This window comes from Cololabis saira, chromosome 5 (assembly GCF_033807715.1).
Source record: "Cololabis saira isolate AMF1-May2022 chromosome 5, fColSai1.1, whole genome shotgun sequence".
NCBI classification, from domain to species: Eukaryota; Metazoa; Chordata; class Actinopteri; order Beloniformes; family Belonidae; genus Cololabis; species Cololabis saira.
The window spans coordinates 13,643,124-13,663,591 of record NC_084591.1 but is presented as its reverse complement, the minus strand read 5'-3'; the positions used below and the strand labels follow the sequence as shown (position 1 = coordinate 13,663,591).

The 20,468-nt window shown below is 39.7% G+C and overlaps 1 protein-coding gene across 8 annotated transcripts in view; it reads right to left on the bottom strand.

Moving 5' to 3' along the window:
* Positions 1-1,778: 1,778 nt before the first annotated feature.
* LOC133443766 (pleckstrin homology domain-containing family A member 5-like) overlaps positions 1,779-20,468 on the bottom strand; it is a 112,492-nt gene continuing 93,802 nt past the window's right edge. For 3 of the 8 annotated variants that reach the window (XM_061720962.1, XM_061720969.1, XM_061720968.1), the window contains 14 exons: positions 19,712-19,795; positions 13,344-13,406; positions 13,165-13,245; positions 12,256-12,405; positions 11,699-11,824; positions 10,340-10,498; positions 8,773-8,893; positions 7,894-8,009; positions 5,513-5,728; positions 5,235-5,396; positions 4,553-4,686; positions 3,578-3,720; positions 3,221-3,296; positions 1,779-2,932 (listed from right to left, as the gene is read on the bottom strand). In XM_061720962.1, coding sequence (XP_061576946.1) covers positions 2,917-2,932; positions 3,221-3,296; positions 3,578-3,720; positions 4,553-4,686; positions 5,235-5,396; positions 5,513-5,728; positions 7,894-8,009; positions 8,773-8,893; positions 10,340-10,498; positions 11,699-11,824; positions 12,256-12,405; positions 13,165-13,245; positions 13,344-13,406; positions 19,712-19,795 — 1,647 coding nt within the window. In that variant the 3' untranslated portion in view covers positions 1,779-2,916. Of the gene's footprint in view, positions 2,938-3,202; positions 3,297-3,577; positions 3,721-4,552; positions 4,687-5,234; positions 5,397-5,512; positions 5,729-7,893; positions 8,010-8,772; positions 8,894-9,701; positions 9,858-10,339; positions 10,499-11,698; positions 11,825-12,255; positions 12,406-13,164; positions 13,246-13,343; positions 13,407-16,442; positions 16,524-17,998; positions 18,053-18,950; positions 19,071-19,711; positions 19,796-20,468 lie in introns of all 8 variants that reach the window. The other 5 variants (XM_061720970.1, XM_061720964.1, XM_061720963.1 and 2 more) reach the window with 5 other exon arrangements.

Sequence of the window (20,468 nt, the reverse complement as noted above, 5' to 3'; positions counted from 1 at the left end):
TATGGGCATGTGTACACAAATATATAGAAATATTCAACTATGTGTATGTATGTATGTATGTATGTATACCGGTAGGTATGTGTAGAGTATAATTACAGTATATAATAATAATAATAATAATTAATAAGAATACTGTTATTTAGCAGTGTGAGTACAGTGTGTGAGTATTTATAAATATGTGTTAAATGATTAGTGAATGGGGGTAGTATTAAATAAGTTAACACTTCTTCCTACTCCTTTTTGCACATGTAAATTAAGATGAATTAAGATCAAGTGTTAAAGTATGAAATTCTTTTTGTTTTCTCACTGTATCTTCTCTTGAATTGTTGTTTTTTACATGTACAAAATAAATCAAATCAAATCAAATTATAGATAGATAGATATCCCAAGCTGGGAAATTGTAGTGTAGCGACAGCATTACACACAGTAATGTGTGTAATTAGCCAAAAATGATGTAATATCAGGGTTTTATTTTGGAGAAAATTATTTTTACTGTAAGATTGCACGATTTTCCCATAATGGACTTTGTTTCCAAAATTCAGAATTTCTTTTTAAAAGTTTTTAGTTGAAAAACATGTCCCTTAACCCTTGTAGGTTGCCTCAATTTACCATCCATCCATCCATTTGCAGGGTCACGGGGATCTGCTGGAGTTTATCCCAGCCTATTTCAGACGAGAGGCAGGGGTCCACCCTGACACACTCACGGGCAATTTAGAATCACCAGTTAACCTAGTCTGCATGTTTTTGGACTGTGGGAGACATGTGTCAGATTTACAAGATATTACCATTTGGTTATAAGACTCCCACTGAGTCTTATAAAACCTATCTTGTTTAATCTCACAGCCATTATAGATAGATAGATAGATATACTTTATTAAATTGTAGTGTAGCGGCAGGATTACACACAGTGATGTGTGTAATTAGCCGAAAATGATGCAATATCAGGGTTTTATTTTGGAGAAAAATATTAAGTCATTTTTACTGTAAGATTGCACCATTTTCCTATGATAGGCATGTGATTGTAACATTAGTCATTGAGCCATTGTGTCACACACACACACACACACACACACACACACACACACACACACACACACACACACACACACACACACACACACACACACACACACACACACACACACACACACTGTTTGGGGTTATCAGTATTACTGATTGACAGATAATTGAAACAATGCAATCTCATTTACTGCTGGCTGCAGTAAATTACAGATCAACAGTGCAGCTGGTGCAGCTGGACACTGACCACTAGAGGGCACCAGTCGCCTTTGTTTTAACTTGCTGTCATTCTTGCTGCAAGATTCAAAGAAAGTTCAACCAAACAGATTACAGTTAAAGCTTATTTCTGACTGATCTATGATGAAACGGCCAACTGTCCAAGTTGTGTCCCATCTCACGGCATGGCAGCAGGGACAGGCGACAGCTCCCTAATCCCCAGCAGCATAAAATGAGTAGACAATGGACAATTTCAGAAAAAAAAAAAAAAAAAAAAGCACCAATCATGAGACTGCGTTTTAAGAATGCAAATGTTAATGGTTTACATAAGCCATGGTATTATCTTTCAAAAGCATTTGAAGACTTGTTCTCATTTTTCTCTGCGAGTTCATGCAGAGCTAATGCCGGTATAATCTTTGTCTAGAAATAAGTCACTTGGTAAACTCAGGGTGAATAACATTACATTCACATAGCTTTTCCATCATTCTGTTTTGCAGTGTCAAAAAGACTGATGAAGGGTGAAACAGGAGACGACACAGAGATTAAGAACGGCAACATTTATTTATATGATATAAAACAGATGGGATATGAACATTTGCAAATCAAATCTGGTATGCAACCATATGCTGGACATATCCTCCCATCCAGATGTACCATGTACATTATATACACAGTAAACCTCTGATAATTACACTTTGTACACACACAAAAATATCTTGAATTCACAAAGGCTTCATTTTATTGCTTTTCTGTGCATGCTAATCCTTTTTTTTTTCTTTTAAAGATCCAGGCTTAAAACCAACTTGTCATAAAATAGAAGCAAGCTCTGACTTTCTTTCCTTATTTTTAAATTTAAATATATCTCAGCCATAAAAAAGGACAGTGAAGAGTGACTGAAGTCAGAACATTCACATCTGCAATGGCATCATTGTACCAAGGACCTCAGATACCATCTTTAAATAATTAAAAACCAGAAACATGAAAAATTACAAGAAATTTTCATCTGCAGCAGTAAAGAGGGTCCTCCTTTAGTTATAATGGAGGGGCTGATATTTACTATTGAGTCTTTCCCATAGACAAATGTTCTTTACAATAAATGAATAAATATGACTGGTTAGCTAGTGATCAGTATCTAAAACAAACAAAAAAATGAGTTAATTATTAGATTTAACTGAAGAATGCAGAAACATCTTGAAACGTTTTGAACGAGGTGAAACATGAGTGGAAAATGTGGCGTGGCCTGAAATATTCTGTCAAAGGCCATCAGACTCACATCACAGCTCAGTCTGTTTTCCTCCCATATATACAGATATACATCTGCCCACATTCCAGCCAGAACCTGATAAAACCGTGTGAAGAATACAAACAAACTTAAAAGCCTTGTCAAAAGGTGAAAATGAAACTGCACCGCTAACAGTACCAAAGCAGGTTGAAGAATGTGCTGCATATAAAAGGGGTGCGCTAAAGAAGAAATGTCTAAAAAAATAAAATAAAAACAACAATAAATACAAGAGCTGTTAGTGGCACAGGGGCTTTGGAGATCACAGTGTGCATACAGAAGTCAGAGGTGATGCCCTGTGAAGATGAAGTCGGCAGTTTCACTCCGTGGAGGCCGAGGCCTTGTGCTGATCTCTCAGGAGGCTCCTCTGCCCTCCCGCTGTTTCCTTCATGTGTACGTCTTCACTGAGGCCAGAGCCTGTGCTGGAAGACAGGAAGTTAAGTTTAGAACCGGATCAAAGACTCAAAAAACACATGCTATAAACATATACATATTCATAATTGCTGTACAAGCCAACTTGGATAGTAAGTGGAGACATGTTAAAAAAAAAAAAAAGTCTGAGAAAATGTCACAACATAAAAGAAAAAGCAAGGCAACAACATGGTTTTCCACTCCAGAGAGACACATTTACACATACAGCAAGTATGAATACAAGTTTGGATAAAACAGGATGATGAAGGCTCTTACTGGTGCTACTACACACACATGAAGTGAGAACCATCAGTGAGTTGAGGGGGCGAGTTGGGAGACTGGGGTGGGGAGGAAGATGACAGGCTTTTCACTGCAACAGAATAGCAACATGTTCAACACACAAACGCATAAATGATAAAAAAAAAAGAAGAAAATCAATTTATTACTAATGACTAAGTAGCCAAATAGCTGAAATATACACTGAATTCAATGACATTACAGAAGCATTAACTAATAGAGATGATAGATAAATTACTGAGCACATATGCGTTGGTCTACAAAAGCAGGTTCCCACCAGCTTTCATGTTAGCACAAGTATTTCTTAAATAACCCTCCACCTTCCCCGTCCCTCTGCTTTCTCTGTAGATGTACCTGCTACCAGCTTGCTGCGTTTGGAGGCTTCTGCTGCCAGCTCGTAGGAAATATTAATCATCTTCTCCTTTTCCTGTATAGTAACCTCTTCTTCGTTCTCCTCCTCTGGGCTTAGAGCCAGACCAGGTAGAACATTCTGCATGCTAGGAGGAAACACAAACAAATTATTGCTGTAGTACGCATTGCACAACTGTAACTAAGCTTAGAAATAAGCATAATTACAACCAATGTGGTTAAATACACATTTAAGGGGATTTCCACTTAAAATAAAGTGTTTTCCTCCAACCTGACAGAACATATAGGTAGTATGAAATTGGGAAAATTATACATTAACCAAGTTTTCCTGACTCTGTTCAGACAAAAAACAAATATGTTTCCTTTAATTACATTTGTGTTCTTGGGGTATTTTTGCTACATGATGACGTTTTTGTGTGACATCACATTATATTACGTTCTAGAGATACGAAAATATTCTTGTTTGACAATGTTGAATTAAATGCTTCTGAGAAGGGGAGGCCTGGTTAATGACCACCATGCCATCAGACCATGGAATCAAAACTAATAAGTCCCTTTTCTGCTTCACTTTTACTTGAGGGTGGAGTTAAAATGACACGATTCGAGTTGGAACATCCCTATTTTAGCTGAATGCTTTCACGTCAGGACCGTTGGCCTGACACGGATGCTCTTCTGCATGAAACGACGACCAACTGAATCTGAGACTGGCCCGATTCTGAGACCAGGTGCATTGATCTGTACGAACAAAGCACGCCTGCTGTGTTTTGGTAATTAATGGAAACATCCAACTACGACCTCAAACTTACCCCTGGCACCTAAAATAAACTCATCGCAGGACATTTTTTGGGAAAATATCACTGCTCCCTTTCAAAGACAAGGCCTTTCTCTTCAGGATCCTGAGGAGACGTGTCAACGCTGATAAATAGTTACAGAAATAAAAGATCATTAACTAATATGTACCTGTTTTTGGCTATTAGGGCTTTGATGCGGTCAACTTTCCTCTGCTTATCAGCCTCTTGCTCCGGACTCAGAGCCTCTTCAGGGTCAGACTCAATGTAACGCTCAGGGATCAGCACTTTATCAGGTACTGACAGCTGTAGAAACATGACCAGAGGAAAAGAAACGTTACTTAGTGTTATACAAATGTTACATAAAATAAAGTTACTTTGCAAGTTACCAATAATAGAAATGAAAGAGACCGACATACAAGATAACATCTGGAATAAAATGTTTAACATTACGCTCACATAGCTTTTCCATCATTCTTTTTTGCAGTGTCAAAAAGACTGATGAAGGGCATTATATCAGAAAATTAAAGTTTCAGAACTGAGTAAATGATCATTGATAAATATTTTATTAAGGACATGCAGAGATTAGTTTGGACTAGAATGGTAATCAATAATTTTCTCCAGCTGTATTAATATTGTATCAGACAATGTGGTTCATAAAAGTGGTTCAACCTGCTAAAATTGGAGTTTGAGAATTTATTACAAAACAATTTTGCTATTTCACAATCAACATATTTCTATTTACTTATTCACCATTTTTATATTGGCTGTTTAGTTATTGATTGTGATGAAAAAAACAATATTAGGCCAGTCAGTAATGACGGATACGTTGACAGTCTGGTGCGGTGTTCTACCTCTCGGTCCATATTAAAATGATCAGCCTGCAAGGATTCTTTGAGACGAGCTATCTCCTCTGCGGGCGTCTCCTGCTCCCTCACCACCTCCTGCTGCCGGAGAGAGGCCTCCAGCTCCTGGATGTCACTGCTCATCACCTCATCTCTGCGCCTCATGTGGGACTAAAGTAACAAAATAAACAAGAAGGGGGGAAAAAGGAGAAAACAGAGAAAATTGTAATACCAGGATATGATTTCAGTAAACAGTGACACAAGTGCTACTTAGGAATATCAAGTACCTGCATGTTGCGATAGTGATTTTCTTTATTAAACGAGTGACTGCGAGAGGGTGTGTTTTCCTGGCTGCTGCTCCGTATGTTCAGTCCTTTCTTCTTCTCCCTGAGGGCACCTTGCTGGTGGCGACGGATCCTCTCCAGCTGCTCCTCCACGCTCATCCTGGGCCGGCTGCCCTCCGCAGCACACAGCTGCTGTTCCACGGCGCTGCGTGGACGCTCCTGGCCACAAGGATGGACAAACAGATATCTCTATTTGTATTTCACATTTTAAAACAAAGAAGAAAAAAGCATTTCAGGTAAGGGGCGTGACAAAGAAATAAAACAATACCATTAATGGTGCAAAATGAGAGCAAAAACACTGAAATAAGAGATGTTTTAAACACCCAACTAAGAATCACACACATGCACAATGAACATAAATATGCTGTCAACATATCCGCTACCAGGGCACAGATACCACATGGTGATTTCTTACTTCACTGGGCTCCAGCTGCTGGGTTCAGTGGGGATGTGTAACTAATTTACACCACGGTCTAGTTGGGCCAGATCTTATGATGGAGATTCACTAAGAACATTAAGTACCGTTGGACACGGCCGAGTCGTGACCATATGTAATTAAACTAAAAGTGCCCATACTGGAAAAAAAAAAAGGAAAAACATTGTACTTCCTTAATAGTTAAATGGCTCATTAAGGTTCTCTCTATTGATCAAACTAGGCAAAAGTCCAAACACCCTTCTGCTGGCGCACATGAGTGCACTTCAGAGCCACTAGAGGATTGTTAATGTCTGAATAAGAGAGGTTGATGGAGTCACACATTTTTAAGTGTGTGCCGTGCAGGACCGATGTGCAGGACCGATGTGCAGGACCGATGGCAGATGTGGACTAAGCCACATAGTCTCTGCTACCCTTACTGTTCAAGATCCAGACATCCAAAACCTTGATCTGAACTCTACAACTCGATGAAACATTCTCTTGGTATCAAGGCCTACGTGGCCTACAGGGAGTACAAAGTGTGCTTAAGTTCATTTATAATATATTTTCATCTTTTTTTGAGTAGAAACTCATGTAGACACTACAAACTGTACACGCCTTGCTGTGTGGTGCACTAATGACATGGTTAGCAGATGTAAGATGATAGTGTTTGAGGACAGAAACTGTACAGGCTCTTGGCAACTGTTTTATAAGATCGTGGTCTAAGAGCATGAGTCATGTGATGACTGGCCTCCTCTGTACATATTACAACAATTAAAAGGGCAGTTAGTGCTATTTGATCAAATTAAATGGTAGCCAGCTCACAGTTGCCCACATAAAAGCCCACAGGGACCTCAATGTTTTGCTTCAAAAAAAGCATTTCTTATGCCCCATTCGGACGGGATTAAAATGATCTGGGGACCTTCTGTGAGTTTTAATACTCACGAAGGACATCTGTGTTTTTAATCTCATCCAAATAGACCATGTCTGTGATCTGAAAAGTAAAATTTCCACCTCAAATTACCTGCCCTATTTAGGCAAACACTGAGGTCATGAGATCATTTTAATCTTGTCCGAATGCACATGTCACTGATTCTGTGATTTGCAGGCTGGAATCTACTTTTTTTTTTTTTTTTTTTAAATCCTCTCGTATCCTTTTCTGCTTCTTTCCCGGCGTAATTTCAGCAGTTGTCCATAGTGAGATATTATACTACAACATCAGCCTATATCCTCCCAATAAAAGTGTAGTGATCTGATAGTTCTTAGCTGATAAACATACAGAAATTAATCAGCATTAAGCTTCAAAGGGAAACAAAACGTCCAGATCAGAAGAACAACGGAAATGAGATGAAAACACGAGTGGCTGCATCACGCAGTAAGAAATTAAAAAAAAAAAAAGTTTTATCTCTCATCAACATCAAAGCTTCTCTGAAAGTACAAAACCTTTAGGGCTTCAATGAAATCTCCGGACCCGGTTACGTGTACCATTACGTTTACTGTTACCATGGCAACTTAAAACAGACTCATACGCCATTTTCTGATTTTGTCAGATTTTGACGCGTCGTCACTTAAATCAAACTCTTGAGTGTCTGATCTGACGGTATTAACCCAGTTTTCTAATTTAATGTTAAATAAAAAGTAATAAATGCATCGCCTCAACGTCACTTCTGGGATCAATGTCTGTAAATTACGGTAAAACACGGACTTCATTCATCCAGTAGGAATGCACAGAATTAAATACAGATGCTGGGGTGTGATTTCAGAATTACAGCAAGTCCTGCGGTCATTTTAGTCCAGTGTGATTAGGACATTAATCACTGTTACTCGTTTATCCTGTGACTTAGTACGTCCAGATCAAGAAATGCTATTATAAGAGGAATTCACAGTTACTATTGTGAGTGGTGGGACCCACCATGCTGAGGTCAGGCTTCTTGCTCTTCCTTAATGTCACGTAAGATGCTATAGAGCAAGATTCAGGCACTGGGGATTTGGTCCTGGGAGGGACGATGCCGACCGGGTAGGACATCCCTATAAAAGAAAGAGACACAAGGTTATTAGAGGTTTAGCTTGAACAATACAATCATACAATTATGCATTATAGTTTATACTCAATATTGTTTATAACTTGTAAAAATAATGGCACATAAGCTTGTCCCACTTCTGCACAGCAGGAAAATCTGAAAAGCTGTTTTTCCGATTATAAACCCCTTTTTCTTTTCTTCATTTACACATCCAAATATTTATGGGAAATGTGTCTTGGGATAAAATAAAGCCAAGTAAAAAGAATAACTTTAAGACTAAAGTGTGTTTAAGCACATTACCACACTAGGACACAGTACTTGAGCATAATATGACTTGAAGAACGTAAAGTGCAAAGTAAATCCACGCCGCAAAGTTTAATGTCACTGTATCCATGGTAACCACAGGACGAGACAACAATAAACACGAGGGTTGGGTTGTGAAACACAAGGCTAGATTAGGCTTCAGAAGGAAAAAGGTTAACCAAAGTGATGCAGAAGTGCGGTAAATGCCACGAGTAACCATAGAAACTGAAGTCTGATCTGTGCCGACAGGAATCCCTTCCTGAGGGCTTGTGCAGTAAACAGTGAAAACTGCTTGTACTGTAAGCTGGTTTTTACAAACAATCTCTCGATGCAATGGTCTATGACTAAAGACATAAATCCAAGACAGTAGGTCTCCATTTTGCAAATACTGTGTAAATACTGAATGAGTGAACTGCATGGTCAACGTTAACTATTACATCATGTCACTCTTCTTTGCTTTAATGCACCTTTGCTTCCGGCATGTTCTCTGTCCAGAGCGTTTTCAGATCTGTCCTCTCCGTTGCTCTCGTCTACCTCGGCCACTGTGGTGAGCTCCGGTTCACTCTTATACAGCCTATAGTCAGGACCCTGCAAATGAGTAGGGGGTTAACAAACACGAACAGCAGCTCTGCTACAGCAATGCATAGTCTTGTGGGCAAATTAGGGCTGTGCGATTAATCGATTTTAAATCTAAATCGTATTTATTAATCAAGACGATGTTAAAAAAAGGAAAATCTGAAAATTGATTTTCCTTTTTTGCAGCTGGCTGCATTACCGACAGAGCTCGTCTAGTCATCTTTGTTTGGTCAAGAAAATTGTTGTCACTTTACTAAACTCAAGGAGGATTTACAGTATCTTTCAATTGCACTTTTTTCTTTAAAAATAAAGATAAAATATTTGAAACAATTTATTCCATTTTCTTTTGTAGTTTTACCAAAAAAATCGAAATCGAAAATCGGGTTTTCAGAGAAAAAGAAAAAAATCAGGATTTTATTTTTGTCCAAAATCGCCCAGCCCTAGGGCAAATTGATATTTACATTTTAAAACATGAATGCACATTAAATAAGAAGTTAACAGCAGGCAGGCATGGTCAAATGCACATATGGTTTATTTTGCAAGTGAAGACAAAAAGCAAAACTGAAATCATATATTTTTCATACACAAGAAGACAGAAAAGAGGGTGAGGTAACTCAACTGACATGGATTAAAAAAATAGGCAAAAAAAAGGCATCGATCAAATAACCAACGTAAAAAGATGAGGCTTGGGAATGCGTGGCATAAAGTGGATATAATCCAAACAAATATAATCCAAACACATCACAGTGAGTTATGACATGTGATGGCACAGCTGAGGGCGGGGGTCAACCATGGGGGGTCAACAGGTCAACAAGCTTACGCTATGTGTGCTATTCCTGTGATTAGCCTTCCTGTCCTCTGGCCTGTGGAGTGATGAGAGGCGCACACCAGCATGAGAGGGCAGGGGGGGCACGGTGGGGGGGTTGGGCTCGTAGGACTGGGGTAGGGGTGGCCGTGGGGGGACCAAATCCTCCTCCTGGGGATTATACAGTGCATCACAGGACAGGAAGCAAGGTGCCACATGGCGCCACATTGCAGGATCAGCCTTAAGGTTCGGGGTAGTTCCAGCCTACAGGATGAGCCGACTGGCTGATTAGTCGGAGGCAGGCAGTGCTGCACCAGTTACCGCTTTACTGAAACGTTTTTTTTTCTTCTCCCATAAATATGAGGTCCATGAACAAACTCTCCATTTGATTCCTCATCCACATAACTGCAATCGATGTGGATCAGAGGAACTGTAAAGCTGCAAAAAACTTTTTTAATGGTCAATTATACTTGAAAGGTTCAGGGAATAGTGAAAAATGTCTTTCAGTTAGATTCTTATATTTGATAGGCTAGATAAAGAAAAAGGGTCACATTTAGGATTTAAATGTTTATCAAAATTGTTACTTTTTCATGAAATAGCTGCATATTTCACCAGAAATATGTTCTTTTGCCATTTGTACTGTAGCACCTCACCTCACTTTTGTGTTTACTAAAGCTGGTCTTGGGTCCATAAAAACCCATGCCTTCAAAAGCATTTCTCTGGGCTTTGTGATTATTCAGCGCCTCCATCACATCTTGAATCCTCCACAGCTCTTTCTGGATGCGGACGTGCTGCTGACTGGGAGGCTCCGACTAAAAGAAAAAAAACAATCACGTTCGAAAATTCCTTTGTTTTAATTCTGTGGTTAATGATACAAATTTCTTTTTTTTTTTTAATCCTTTATTTATCCAGGAAAGTCCCATTGAGATACAATATCTCTTCTGCCAGGGAGTCCTGGTCAAGATGGCAGCAGAAAAATAAATTCAGTTTCATATAAAAGAAAATACATACAAGGACAAATAACTTTACAAAAAATAAAAAAAAATATCAAAACAAGAAACAAACATAAAACATACAAGGATCAGAAAGCTAAAAAGAATTCATGACAAGAATGACACTTGATTAAAAACAATGACATTGTTCTGTGAAAACTGATTTTAACATATGTTTGAACATGTTAAGAGAGGGTAAATATTTCAAGTTGAGTATGTGTTGTAGCTCATTCCAATCTTGCGGTGCATAAAAGGAAAAGGCCGATTTACCCAACTCTGTTCGAGTGCTTGGGACCTTGAGGAGAATTTTCTCTAATGATCTGGTGTTATAGCTACTAGAGTAACAAAATTAACATCAATGCAATAAAGAAAAGCAAAAAGAAAACCATTAAGCTGGGAGAAGGTTATTCATGTGTCTAGTCACTGTGGACGCTCGTTTATTTGAGTTCATTGGGTCTCTTAGAAAAACAACGGTCAGCATAGCAGAAGTAAACAGGACAGATGAGAAGGTTCAAGTTAGACTGGACAAACCAGGGTTGAAGGAAATTGGAAGAGTAAAAGAAGCAGCCGTGTAATTATCTGCTCTCTCCTGATGACAGGTTTGGGAGAAGAGGAGGATGTCCAGATTCAAGGGCCATCCGACTTCTCTTATCTAAATGAACATTAGCTTTGACTCCAGTTTCAACCAGGAATAACTTAAAATTGTTTGTCTTTGTCTGTACAACTCTCTCATGATGACATACAAGATAAAAGACGGGGCTAATTAAGACCTGCACTATAATCACTTCAGTCATCAATCACTCACTATCCTGCTTTGATCTCTCATCTAAATCTCTCTTCAAGCATATGAGTGCCCTGGAGCACAAATGTTTACTTTTTGCCCAAAAACCAAAATCTTATGACAGGGTTGACTACATGCTGAGCTTTCTACTGTATCCTGGGATGTATCCACTCCAAACAGTCCAGCCTGTAGTTCACATCCTTTTAAAGTAATGCAGCTCCATTCAAAAACGGTCCTACCTGTGGACTTCCAAGTGCTTCCAGCTGCTCCAGCAAGTTGTTCTTAGCTAAGATCACATCCGCTTCTAGCCGGTCATATTCCCTCCAAGACCTCTCCAGCTCCTGGTTTTGGATGTGAAAGAAATCCTTGGTGAATGATGTTGAGAAGAAAAACAATGAGGCAAAACGTTTATCTCCAAAGTGCTGAGAGTGTAGCAGTGCTTTCTGGGTTCAGAGTAGACTTGATTGTGGTGCTCTTTAGATGGGGCGCTGCAGACTCGAATGTCAAACACTGTTTGAATAAGTGTCTTGTCATAGGATAATTGGCGTTAGCAGAATAAATGTCAAACGCTGTATCTTACAGACACCATGTGGATACCGTCTACTACAGCGAACCATCTACAACCCAAAGAGTTAGCTCTGCATGCAAAAACATAAGAGAGTTGTATAGATCAAGTATTACATTACCATGAAAAGAAAAGAGTTATAAATCATTAAAAAAAAAAAAAGACCTGTGACGAAAGAGAGCTTGTTCATATACGTTCGTGCAGGGCTCGAGGATGCACGGTGGGACTCACAGCAGTGACTCTGGTGAGTTCTCTGCAGGTGCTGAGCAGGCCGCTCTGCAGCAAGTCTCTCTGCTGGACGACACTCTGCAAGGCAGCTGGATTGTCAGAACCCAGCTCTATCTCCTGGCTGGCTGACAGTAGCGCCGTCTCCAGAGTGTGCTGAAAGACCACACAACATGCCAAAGACATAAAGCATTTCATTTGAACAGTTTAAACAGCTAACTCAGAGACTTAACTTTGCTTTGACTCATAATGGATTATTTATGCCTATGACAGGGCTTTTAAACCTTCTCTAGCCTGACCGACTCGTAAAAAGTGGCAATCGTTACAGTATTAAAATGTTCATTAGCATTTTAGCCAGTGAGTCGTTAAATAAGTCACACACATGGTATCTAATCTCCCTCATTTACCAAGCTGCTATTGTGTTTGCATGTGCAAAATTGCTGCTTCAATGGGTAGTAAAAACAATATTTAGACTGGGTAGTGAGAAAATCCAGACAGATTTCCAACTTGCAGCTGGAGCGCAATCAATTCGGAGCATTAGCTTTTATGATTAAAAAGGTAACTGTTTTGGAAATAAAAGTGTAGATAATGACAGAAGCCGATTAAGTCAGAGTTCAATTTGAGGTCTCTTTTCATTCAGTAGTGACATCAGTCATTTTGCCTTTTTACCATTGAATTGACAAATTAGTCACAGACATGATGGAAAAACGGGGCGTGTTCTTGCCGTTCTCTTCTAACTCAATCTTCTGTGTGCAACATTTTACAGCGATGAGCACAGCAAAACATTGATCTGACAGCAGACACATATGCAACACATAACGTGGCTCTTCAGCTGTAGACCAGTTGTTCAAGCAGACGAAAGTTTTTTCTTCTTTTGGGGGAGAATGTTATGACATTTGTGCAGTTTTTCCTCACCTTCTCACTGTACAGCTGATGAAGTTTGTCCTCCTGCATCTTCACCAATTTATCCTGCTCACACAATCTGCTAAGTTTAATCTGAAGATAAAACGGTAAAAAAAAAAAAAAAAAATGTAAACCACTTTGTGCAGCGTATTGAGATATTGTGGCATACGGGTGTAGTACCCCAAACTTACATCAGTGTCCACCTCTTCTGGCACGCATGTATAGGCTTGCTCCCTGTAGTCTTCTGGACCCAGCTGTGAAGACAGACGGCATTAGACAGAGACACCAAACCTGCTCATACACATGAGAATCTGGAGATCTAATGCAGTGCCACAACAAAACTCTGGGATTTATCCTCGACAGCAACTCGCATTTCACTAAATCGGTCAATCTGCATGACTGAACCTGCAGTGGAAACACAGCCAGCCTAAACAGTTACACTGCAAATGGCTCTTGTGCCTCATGTTTCCTCACTCAGGGCCATTTGTCTCAGTCATCACGTAACACACTGGCTTTATTGGGAACACAAGGGGATGGCGCAAAAGCAATCGTAATAGCTAAACTCTAGAGTCAGCGCCTAAGCTGTGCACACTAAATGTGTTTTCTTCAGCACACGCTCCAACGGCTAATTGATCCAAGAACTCTGTTTTGCATAATACCCTAGAGTACTACTTGAAGATCTTTAAAGAATGAGAACATGACCAGATTCACTTTTGGATCTTTTAGAATGTGTTTAGCCTGTACAAGTGGTCAGATACTCAAAAGCAGTGCAGCTAACACAAGTTTGGATGATCAAATATCTCCTCTACTGTGTGTTTACGTTGGTTGTACAACTTAGAAAAACATGTTCTGGTTTCCATTTGTGTTAATACTATAAAAACAATGTCAACGTCCTCTATCCTCTATTATTTCAGACACTTTTCTTAGGACCTGCATTGGATCCCATGTTTTCAGAAAATGTGCATCTCACACTCATCCATTGACTCTTTTCAGTTTATGACAATACAGCTCATAAATATTTGGACAGTGACGTTCTTGTGTCGGTCACACGGGGGATATGAAAGGCAAAACAAGATCATGGAGCCAACATTAATGTGTTTTTCAGCTAAAAGGCTATTTATAAAGGAGATACTTGTGTTATCTTCTGACTCCTTGTCAGAACTGAACTGAATGTGCGCTCTTTATTTTTTGCTTTCTGTGTGGTCTTGAGCAAGAGAAAAGTGGTGACATCACATAATTGATGATATAGCTCTATGTAACTCAGACTTTGTTTTTTGGTAAACAGGGTGTTGAAATCCATAAAAAAAAAATATTCAAACTTAAATCAGTACTTTAACTTCACAGATATTATTTAATTTAAATCAATTGTTGCCAAAATGACATAAAAAGGAATCACTGCCCAAATAGTTTGAGACTCCATTGACAGGTTCCACTCTCACGCCGTATTCGTTCACACACTTTTCTTAGGACCCGTTTCCTAAGTTGAACCACATGGTAAAATTAAAGCAGCAAGAACCACATGGCATTCAACACAGACATGCAAGCTCTTCCACAGCTCGACGGGCTTCACGTTACTATGCACTACATGGGACATGGGGAGCAAGAGGAGGGAGACAGACTTCTGGCAGATGAACAGGTGGGAGTGCAGCTGTTGTGAGGCCAGTATGCCGATGGACGGGTGAAAGGGAGAACGTGGGAGAGGGCAGTCTTCTGCACAACTTTGACACCTTGACACAGGGGTGGTGAAGTGATGTCACAGTCATCATCAAACACAAACCATCCTCTTTATACTCTCAAAGAGGAGGTGAGGGGCAAGGAGGGAAGACAGGAAAGGAGGAAGACAAACTTTATTTATTAAGTTTATTGGAAATAAAGTCTACAGTAGTCAAGAACTACATGTAAAGTCTTAATACTTACATCTAAAAAGTGACTAACTTGCAGAAGATATTCATACAAAGACGACTCAAAATGTAAATGGGGCATGGACCTGACAGATACTTTGACTATTTACCATAGTGGAATATTAAAGATAACTAAATGCTAAATTTGAAAAATATGCTGTCATATCCAAATACTGCCATTAAAACAATCTCCTGTTAGCAGTCCCAACTCTGACACACTGAAGTGGGTCACACTAATCAGTAGGGGTGGGCAAAAATATCGATATGGCAATATATCGCGATACTTTTCCAGCCGATTCAATATCGATATTAAAAATTTGAATATCGAATTTTTTTTTTTTTTTTTTTCTTCCCATTATATCACCCAGTGCTCCTACCTAAGTGACAGTCCTGGGCATTGCCACTTGAGCTCAGGTTTTATTTCACGTTTTATTTCATTTTATAATTTATTTTTTATATAACACAATTGCCTGTCCTTAAAAAATGAAAAATAATGGACAGAGGTTTATTTATTTATGGATTTATATCTATACTGACTGATCACTGTGCCTGTCCTTGGTTTTAGTTCCATCTTTCTTGTGTTTATTATCATTTGCCACATAATTAAAGCAACCTCATACTAAATTTAATGTTAATTTCATATGATGTAAATAATATGAAAAACATATACAAATAAGTTGTAACTTTAGCTTGTATAGTTATAATAAAACATATATACAACTTGGATTTTAAGATGTGTAATGCATTTTAAAATTTTTCGGTGAACTATGTACAATATAATAATCGGGATATCGCATAATCGGGATATCGCAATGTGTATCGTATCGTGGCTCAAGTATCGTGATGCGTATCGTATCGTGAGGTCCTTCCCAATACCCACCCCTACTAATCAGCGTCTCCTTACTAAGTTCAGGTGGTTCGGCTAATGAGAAGGAAGGCAATTTCACAAGTTTATGAAAAGTCGCACATAAAAAAAATCACCACCAGTCAGACCTCCATGCTTCATCGCTGTAATGAAATGGGTGGAACTACAGTTCAAGCCTTTAACTTAACCCCATTGCTTTTATAAACAGCTACAAAACGTCAACATTAACCATCTCCAGCCCCAGCATGTCAAAACTGAGAATGACTTAACTGAACAGCAAGGTTTACATACATTCAAATATTCATAAAAGTCATGTCCATAAGAACATGACTTCTCATAATGAAAAGAAAACAGTTAAAAGCAATGGATGGGGAAGTGTTGGCATAACAAACGATACACGGAGACCGTTCTCAAGATGCCGTGAGGACTTGGACATCTAAGGAGGAGCATTGCAGAACAGACCAAAAAAAGAACAACAGCAACTTGTGAGGATGAGGCGGAGCAAAGCCTTTGGATGGCCTTACTTGCTGGTAAAGTTGAGGCCTTGGGGCAGAGTTCTCAATCAAAGCGTGAGTCATGACGATTAAAGGATCATTTTCCTTCATCTAGTCCAGTGTGGAGAGGAGTGATACAGCAAGTGTCAGAACGTTTACAGCAGTGCTTCACTTCTGAGACAACAGCCACAGTGCGGTTTACACCTCACGTTCTCTCGCTAATAATTCAGACTCAGACACAAACATGGGCATCCAGAGAGGACAAGGACAGATACAGCTCCAAGAAGCAGTAAGAGATACTTAGAAACAGGATCATGAACACATCGTAATGCAGAGCTCTAAGAGGCTTACTTCTAATATTATTATGATGCAAATACAGGGAGCTGTTTTGCTTTTGTTGCACTGGGCTGTACTGTGGCAGCAAAAGATAACCGTAAGTAAATGACAATTATTCTGCAGCATTCACAAAAACTGAGGCTAATTTTACTGTAATACTTACAGGACGTGTACTCACTGTTATGCAGCACTATTGCAAACTACTTTGGGTTATAAACCTGTGTTACTTAAAGGGAAAGTTCGGTTTTTTACAACCTGGACCTTATTTCTGGCATTTTTTATGGTTGTATACTCACCCAGAGGTGTTTGGTGTCATTTGGAGTCCTTCGGAAGATATTAGGAGTTTTTTGCGAGCCGCTTCTCCATATAACGGTAGCGCATGGGGCACAGAGGGACACAGACGATGCAGCGTCTAAATAACACATGATTGCCGCGAAACTCTTCATTTCTTTTATGAATCACTAGATCTGCTTCCAGGACCTGTTGTAACATTGTGGCGCTGTCTGTGTAATAAATAAATCCGTTTGTAAACAAGACCTCTGAACTCATGACGTCATCTCTGTGCGCGCATCCCAGACCCAGCTCCGTGTACAGCTGGAGTTCGCTACTGTTAGTTTACTGTTAGTTATTTGAAACATGTCTGAATATTTGTCAAATTCTGAGGTTGTGGACGACGACTTTGAATATGATGGACGTCCTTACCGTTTTGAGCCAGAGTATACGGCTGAAGAGCTCACTGAACGGAGGACAGAGTGCGCGCACAGAGATGACGTCATGAGTTCAGAGGTCTTGTTTACAAACTGATTTATTTGTTACACACACAGCCCCGGATGAAGACAACAGGTCCTGGAAGCAGATCTAGTGATTCATAAAAGAAATTATGAGTTTCGCGGCAATCATGTGTTATTTAGACGCTGCATCGTCTGTGTCCCTCGGTGCCCTATGCGCTACCGTTATAGGGAGAAGCGGCTCGCAAAAAACTCCTAATATCTTCCGAAGGACTCCAAATGACACCAAACACCTCTGGGTGAGTATACGACCATAAAAAATGCCAGAAATAAGGTCCAGGTTGTAAAAAACCGAACTTTCCCTTTAACAAGGGTGAATGCTATGAACCTGTTACCATATTAAACATTAAATATGTATGGATGCAAGTAAAACAGTACTGGCAAACACAGTAAAGGTAAAGGATTAAATGAGCTCAGTTCATAACTGCAGGAAAGCGGGCATGCATTCATGCATTACCCCACCTGATTGTCCAAATACATGAGGTTCCTTTGGAGGTGATGAGAGAGAATGTCATTCTACAGTCAGCAGCAAAGGAGACGGAAGAGAAGGTAAAAGGAGAGAGAGATAAAAGAAAGATGAAGTCCTGCTCTTTCCCTGATGCTCTCTGTCTGTCTGTCTCTCTCTCTCTCTCTTAGTAGTAAATCACCCAGGCATGTCATGTATCCAAATATAACCAGAGAGAAATGGAAACAGGTCAGTTACGAGCTGCACAAAAGAAGCAACCGAGCGATGGGTCGAGTACTGGATGTGAAATAGTGCAACTCCACTGTGACAGTGTTGATGGAGTGTAGTCAAAACACACAAGATGACGAGTCATGATTAAGCTCATTCTCAAACCATTTCCCATCAGGGTGTGAGCAAATATACAGTAGCTTATTCTAACATGGAGATTTCAAAGGAATGGCCCTGGAATAGATTAAAAACTAAGTGACTACTAATAAAAGATTAAAAAGAAAAGGGTCAAATCTGTAGTTTGGTGTCTCAGAAGAGACGAGAAATGAGAAAATCCTGAATTAACACATACTGTATGCATGCCACTGGCAATAAACCCTCCTTATTCAATCACTGCAAAGCTTGCCAATGGCTTTGACTTTAATTTCCGGCTAAAGTCTGTTTGGACTCTTCTGGAATAAAACTTCATCAACTGTGAGTCCTGATAAAATGACCAAACTGTAATTTTATTATAAGCTCTGGGAATTTGGGCATTCTTGTTTTGGGAGAAGTTGAAAACAAACTACCTGGTCCCAAAATCCAAAGAAACACCTTTAATGCCAGGAGTGTGTTTCCCCCTTCAATCAGCTGCATATGCAGAGCAAATCCTCTGGACTGAAATGGATGATGGATGTGGGTAAAGATGGCACACACACCACATGCTAACACACACCCCTGCAGAGACGTCTCTGCGGGCCTGACCTTTGGGTTGTCGCCATCCACGTTTAGTTGCATAAGTTGTGCTACAGTGTGCTCCCGGATACTGTTTAGCTCTGCCTGCTGCCGCCGCAGCTTTATCAGCAGCAAAGTCAGCTCCTCAGGCTGCAGGGAAGGAAGGAGGGAGGGGACACAGTCACAATGAAACACCGCAAGGGCACGTGGGAGAGGAAAGGAGGAGAGCACACCGGGATAGGAGATTTAGACGCATCATGACCCATATAGCTGGGCATTTCTTGCTGTTGGGTTTTCATGCACTTCAGGACCAAGAGATCATCGACTCTGGTATCACTGTCAGCAGCATGGAAATTCTTTACGTCCAATCAAAGCAGAAAAGTTGTCCTGCAGAATCCAAGTCACACTTTACCAGCTCCATCTCACACACACACACACACACACCATTGTGCTCTGCTGTGACACAAATTCCTGATCTGGCTTAAAGAGTTTTGAGTGTCTGGGTTTTTACAGCTTCACTGATGTGAAGCAAGTGGAAGGAGGTCCTGAAGTGAACATACTCTAAATCCTGAATCAGAGTTCTGCATAAATCTGATGCTCAAAGTCTTGATTTTTGGAAGAAAATTAAGGAAAGAAAGTGAGAGAAGGAGGAAGGGATGAAAGGCAGTCCTATGAAAATAGCATTTCCCTCATAAAGATGTTTGGTTAAGCCTATTTTGTGGAATCCTGGAAAACGGATCTAAACCTGAGTGGATGGACACAAAAACGGGACGAGAGATGTGAAGACTTACAGTTTTGCCTTGAAGAGACTGGGCAGTGATGGTCTGGACTGGGATCCCTGCAGGCATGGACCTCCTATCCGGCGGGTAAACATACTGCAGGATAGTTGAAGTGTTAACAGCCACACAGTTTGGGTAAACACGGGAACAAGAAGGGAGTTTGAGAGTCACACATCATTAGGCATGGGGCGATATACGATATTATCGTATATCGCGATAAAAAACAGCCGCGATAACGTTATCGTGGGGTACTGTAATTATCGCCAAATATTTTTTTTTTTTGTCAAACAAGGCTACCAGCCAGGTAGAAGCCAGTGTTATTTTTTTCATGTATTTTATTAATATATTTATTATAATATCTTTTCAGAGAGTAGTACAATCCGTGTGCATTTGACTACTGTGGCACTTTATTTTCACTCAATCTTTGTGTTGGCCATGCAGCTTTTGTTTTGTATACTACAGCAGTGCCTTTATTTTATTATTTTTCCAGAGAGCCGTACTAAGTAGCAGGCAGCCAGCCACTGTTAAAGTTTCAGAGAGTAATACAATCAGTGTGCATTTGGCTCTACTTTGTCACTTTATTTCTATTTGTCACTTATTTCTTTCGACTCTCAGGGAAGTATTTTCTTACAAAAAAAGAAAGTTCAAATAAGTACCGGTACTATAGTTTACACTTTGTAATGCATAACATTTACAGTACACTATTTGTTCTCTACCTCAAGTGTCACTGTGTTGAGAATGATTTGAGAATAAATGTTCTGAAGGAACC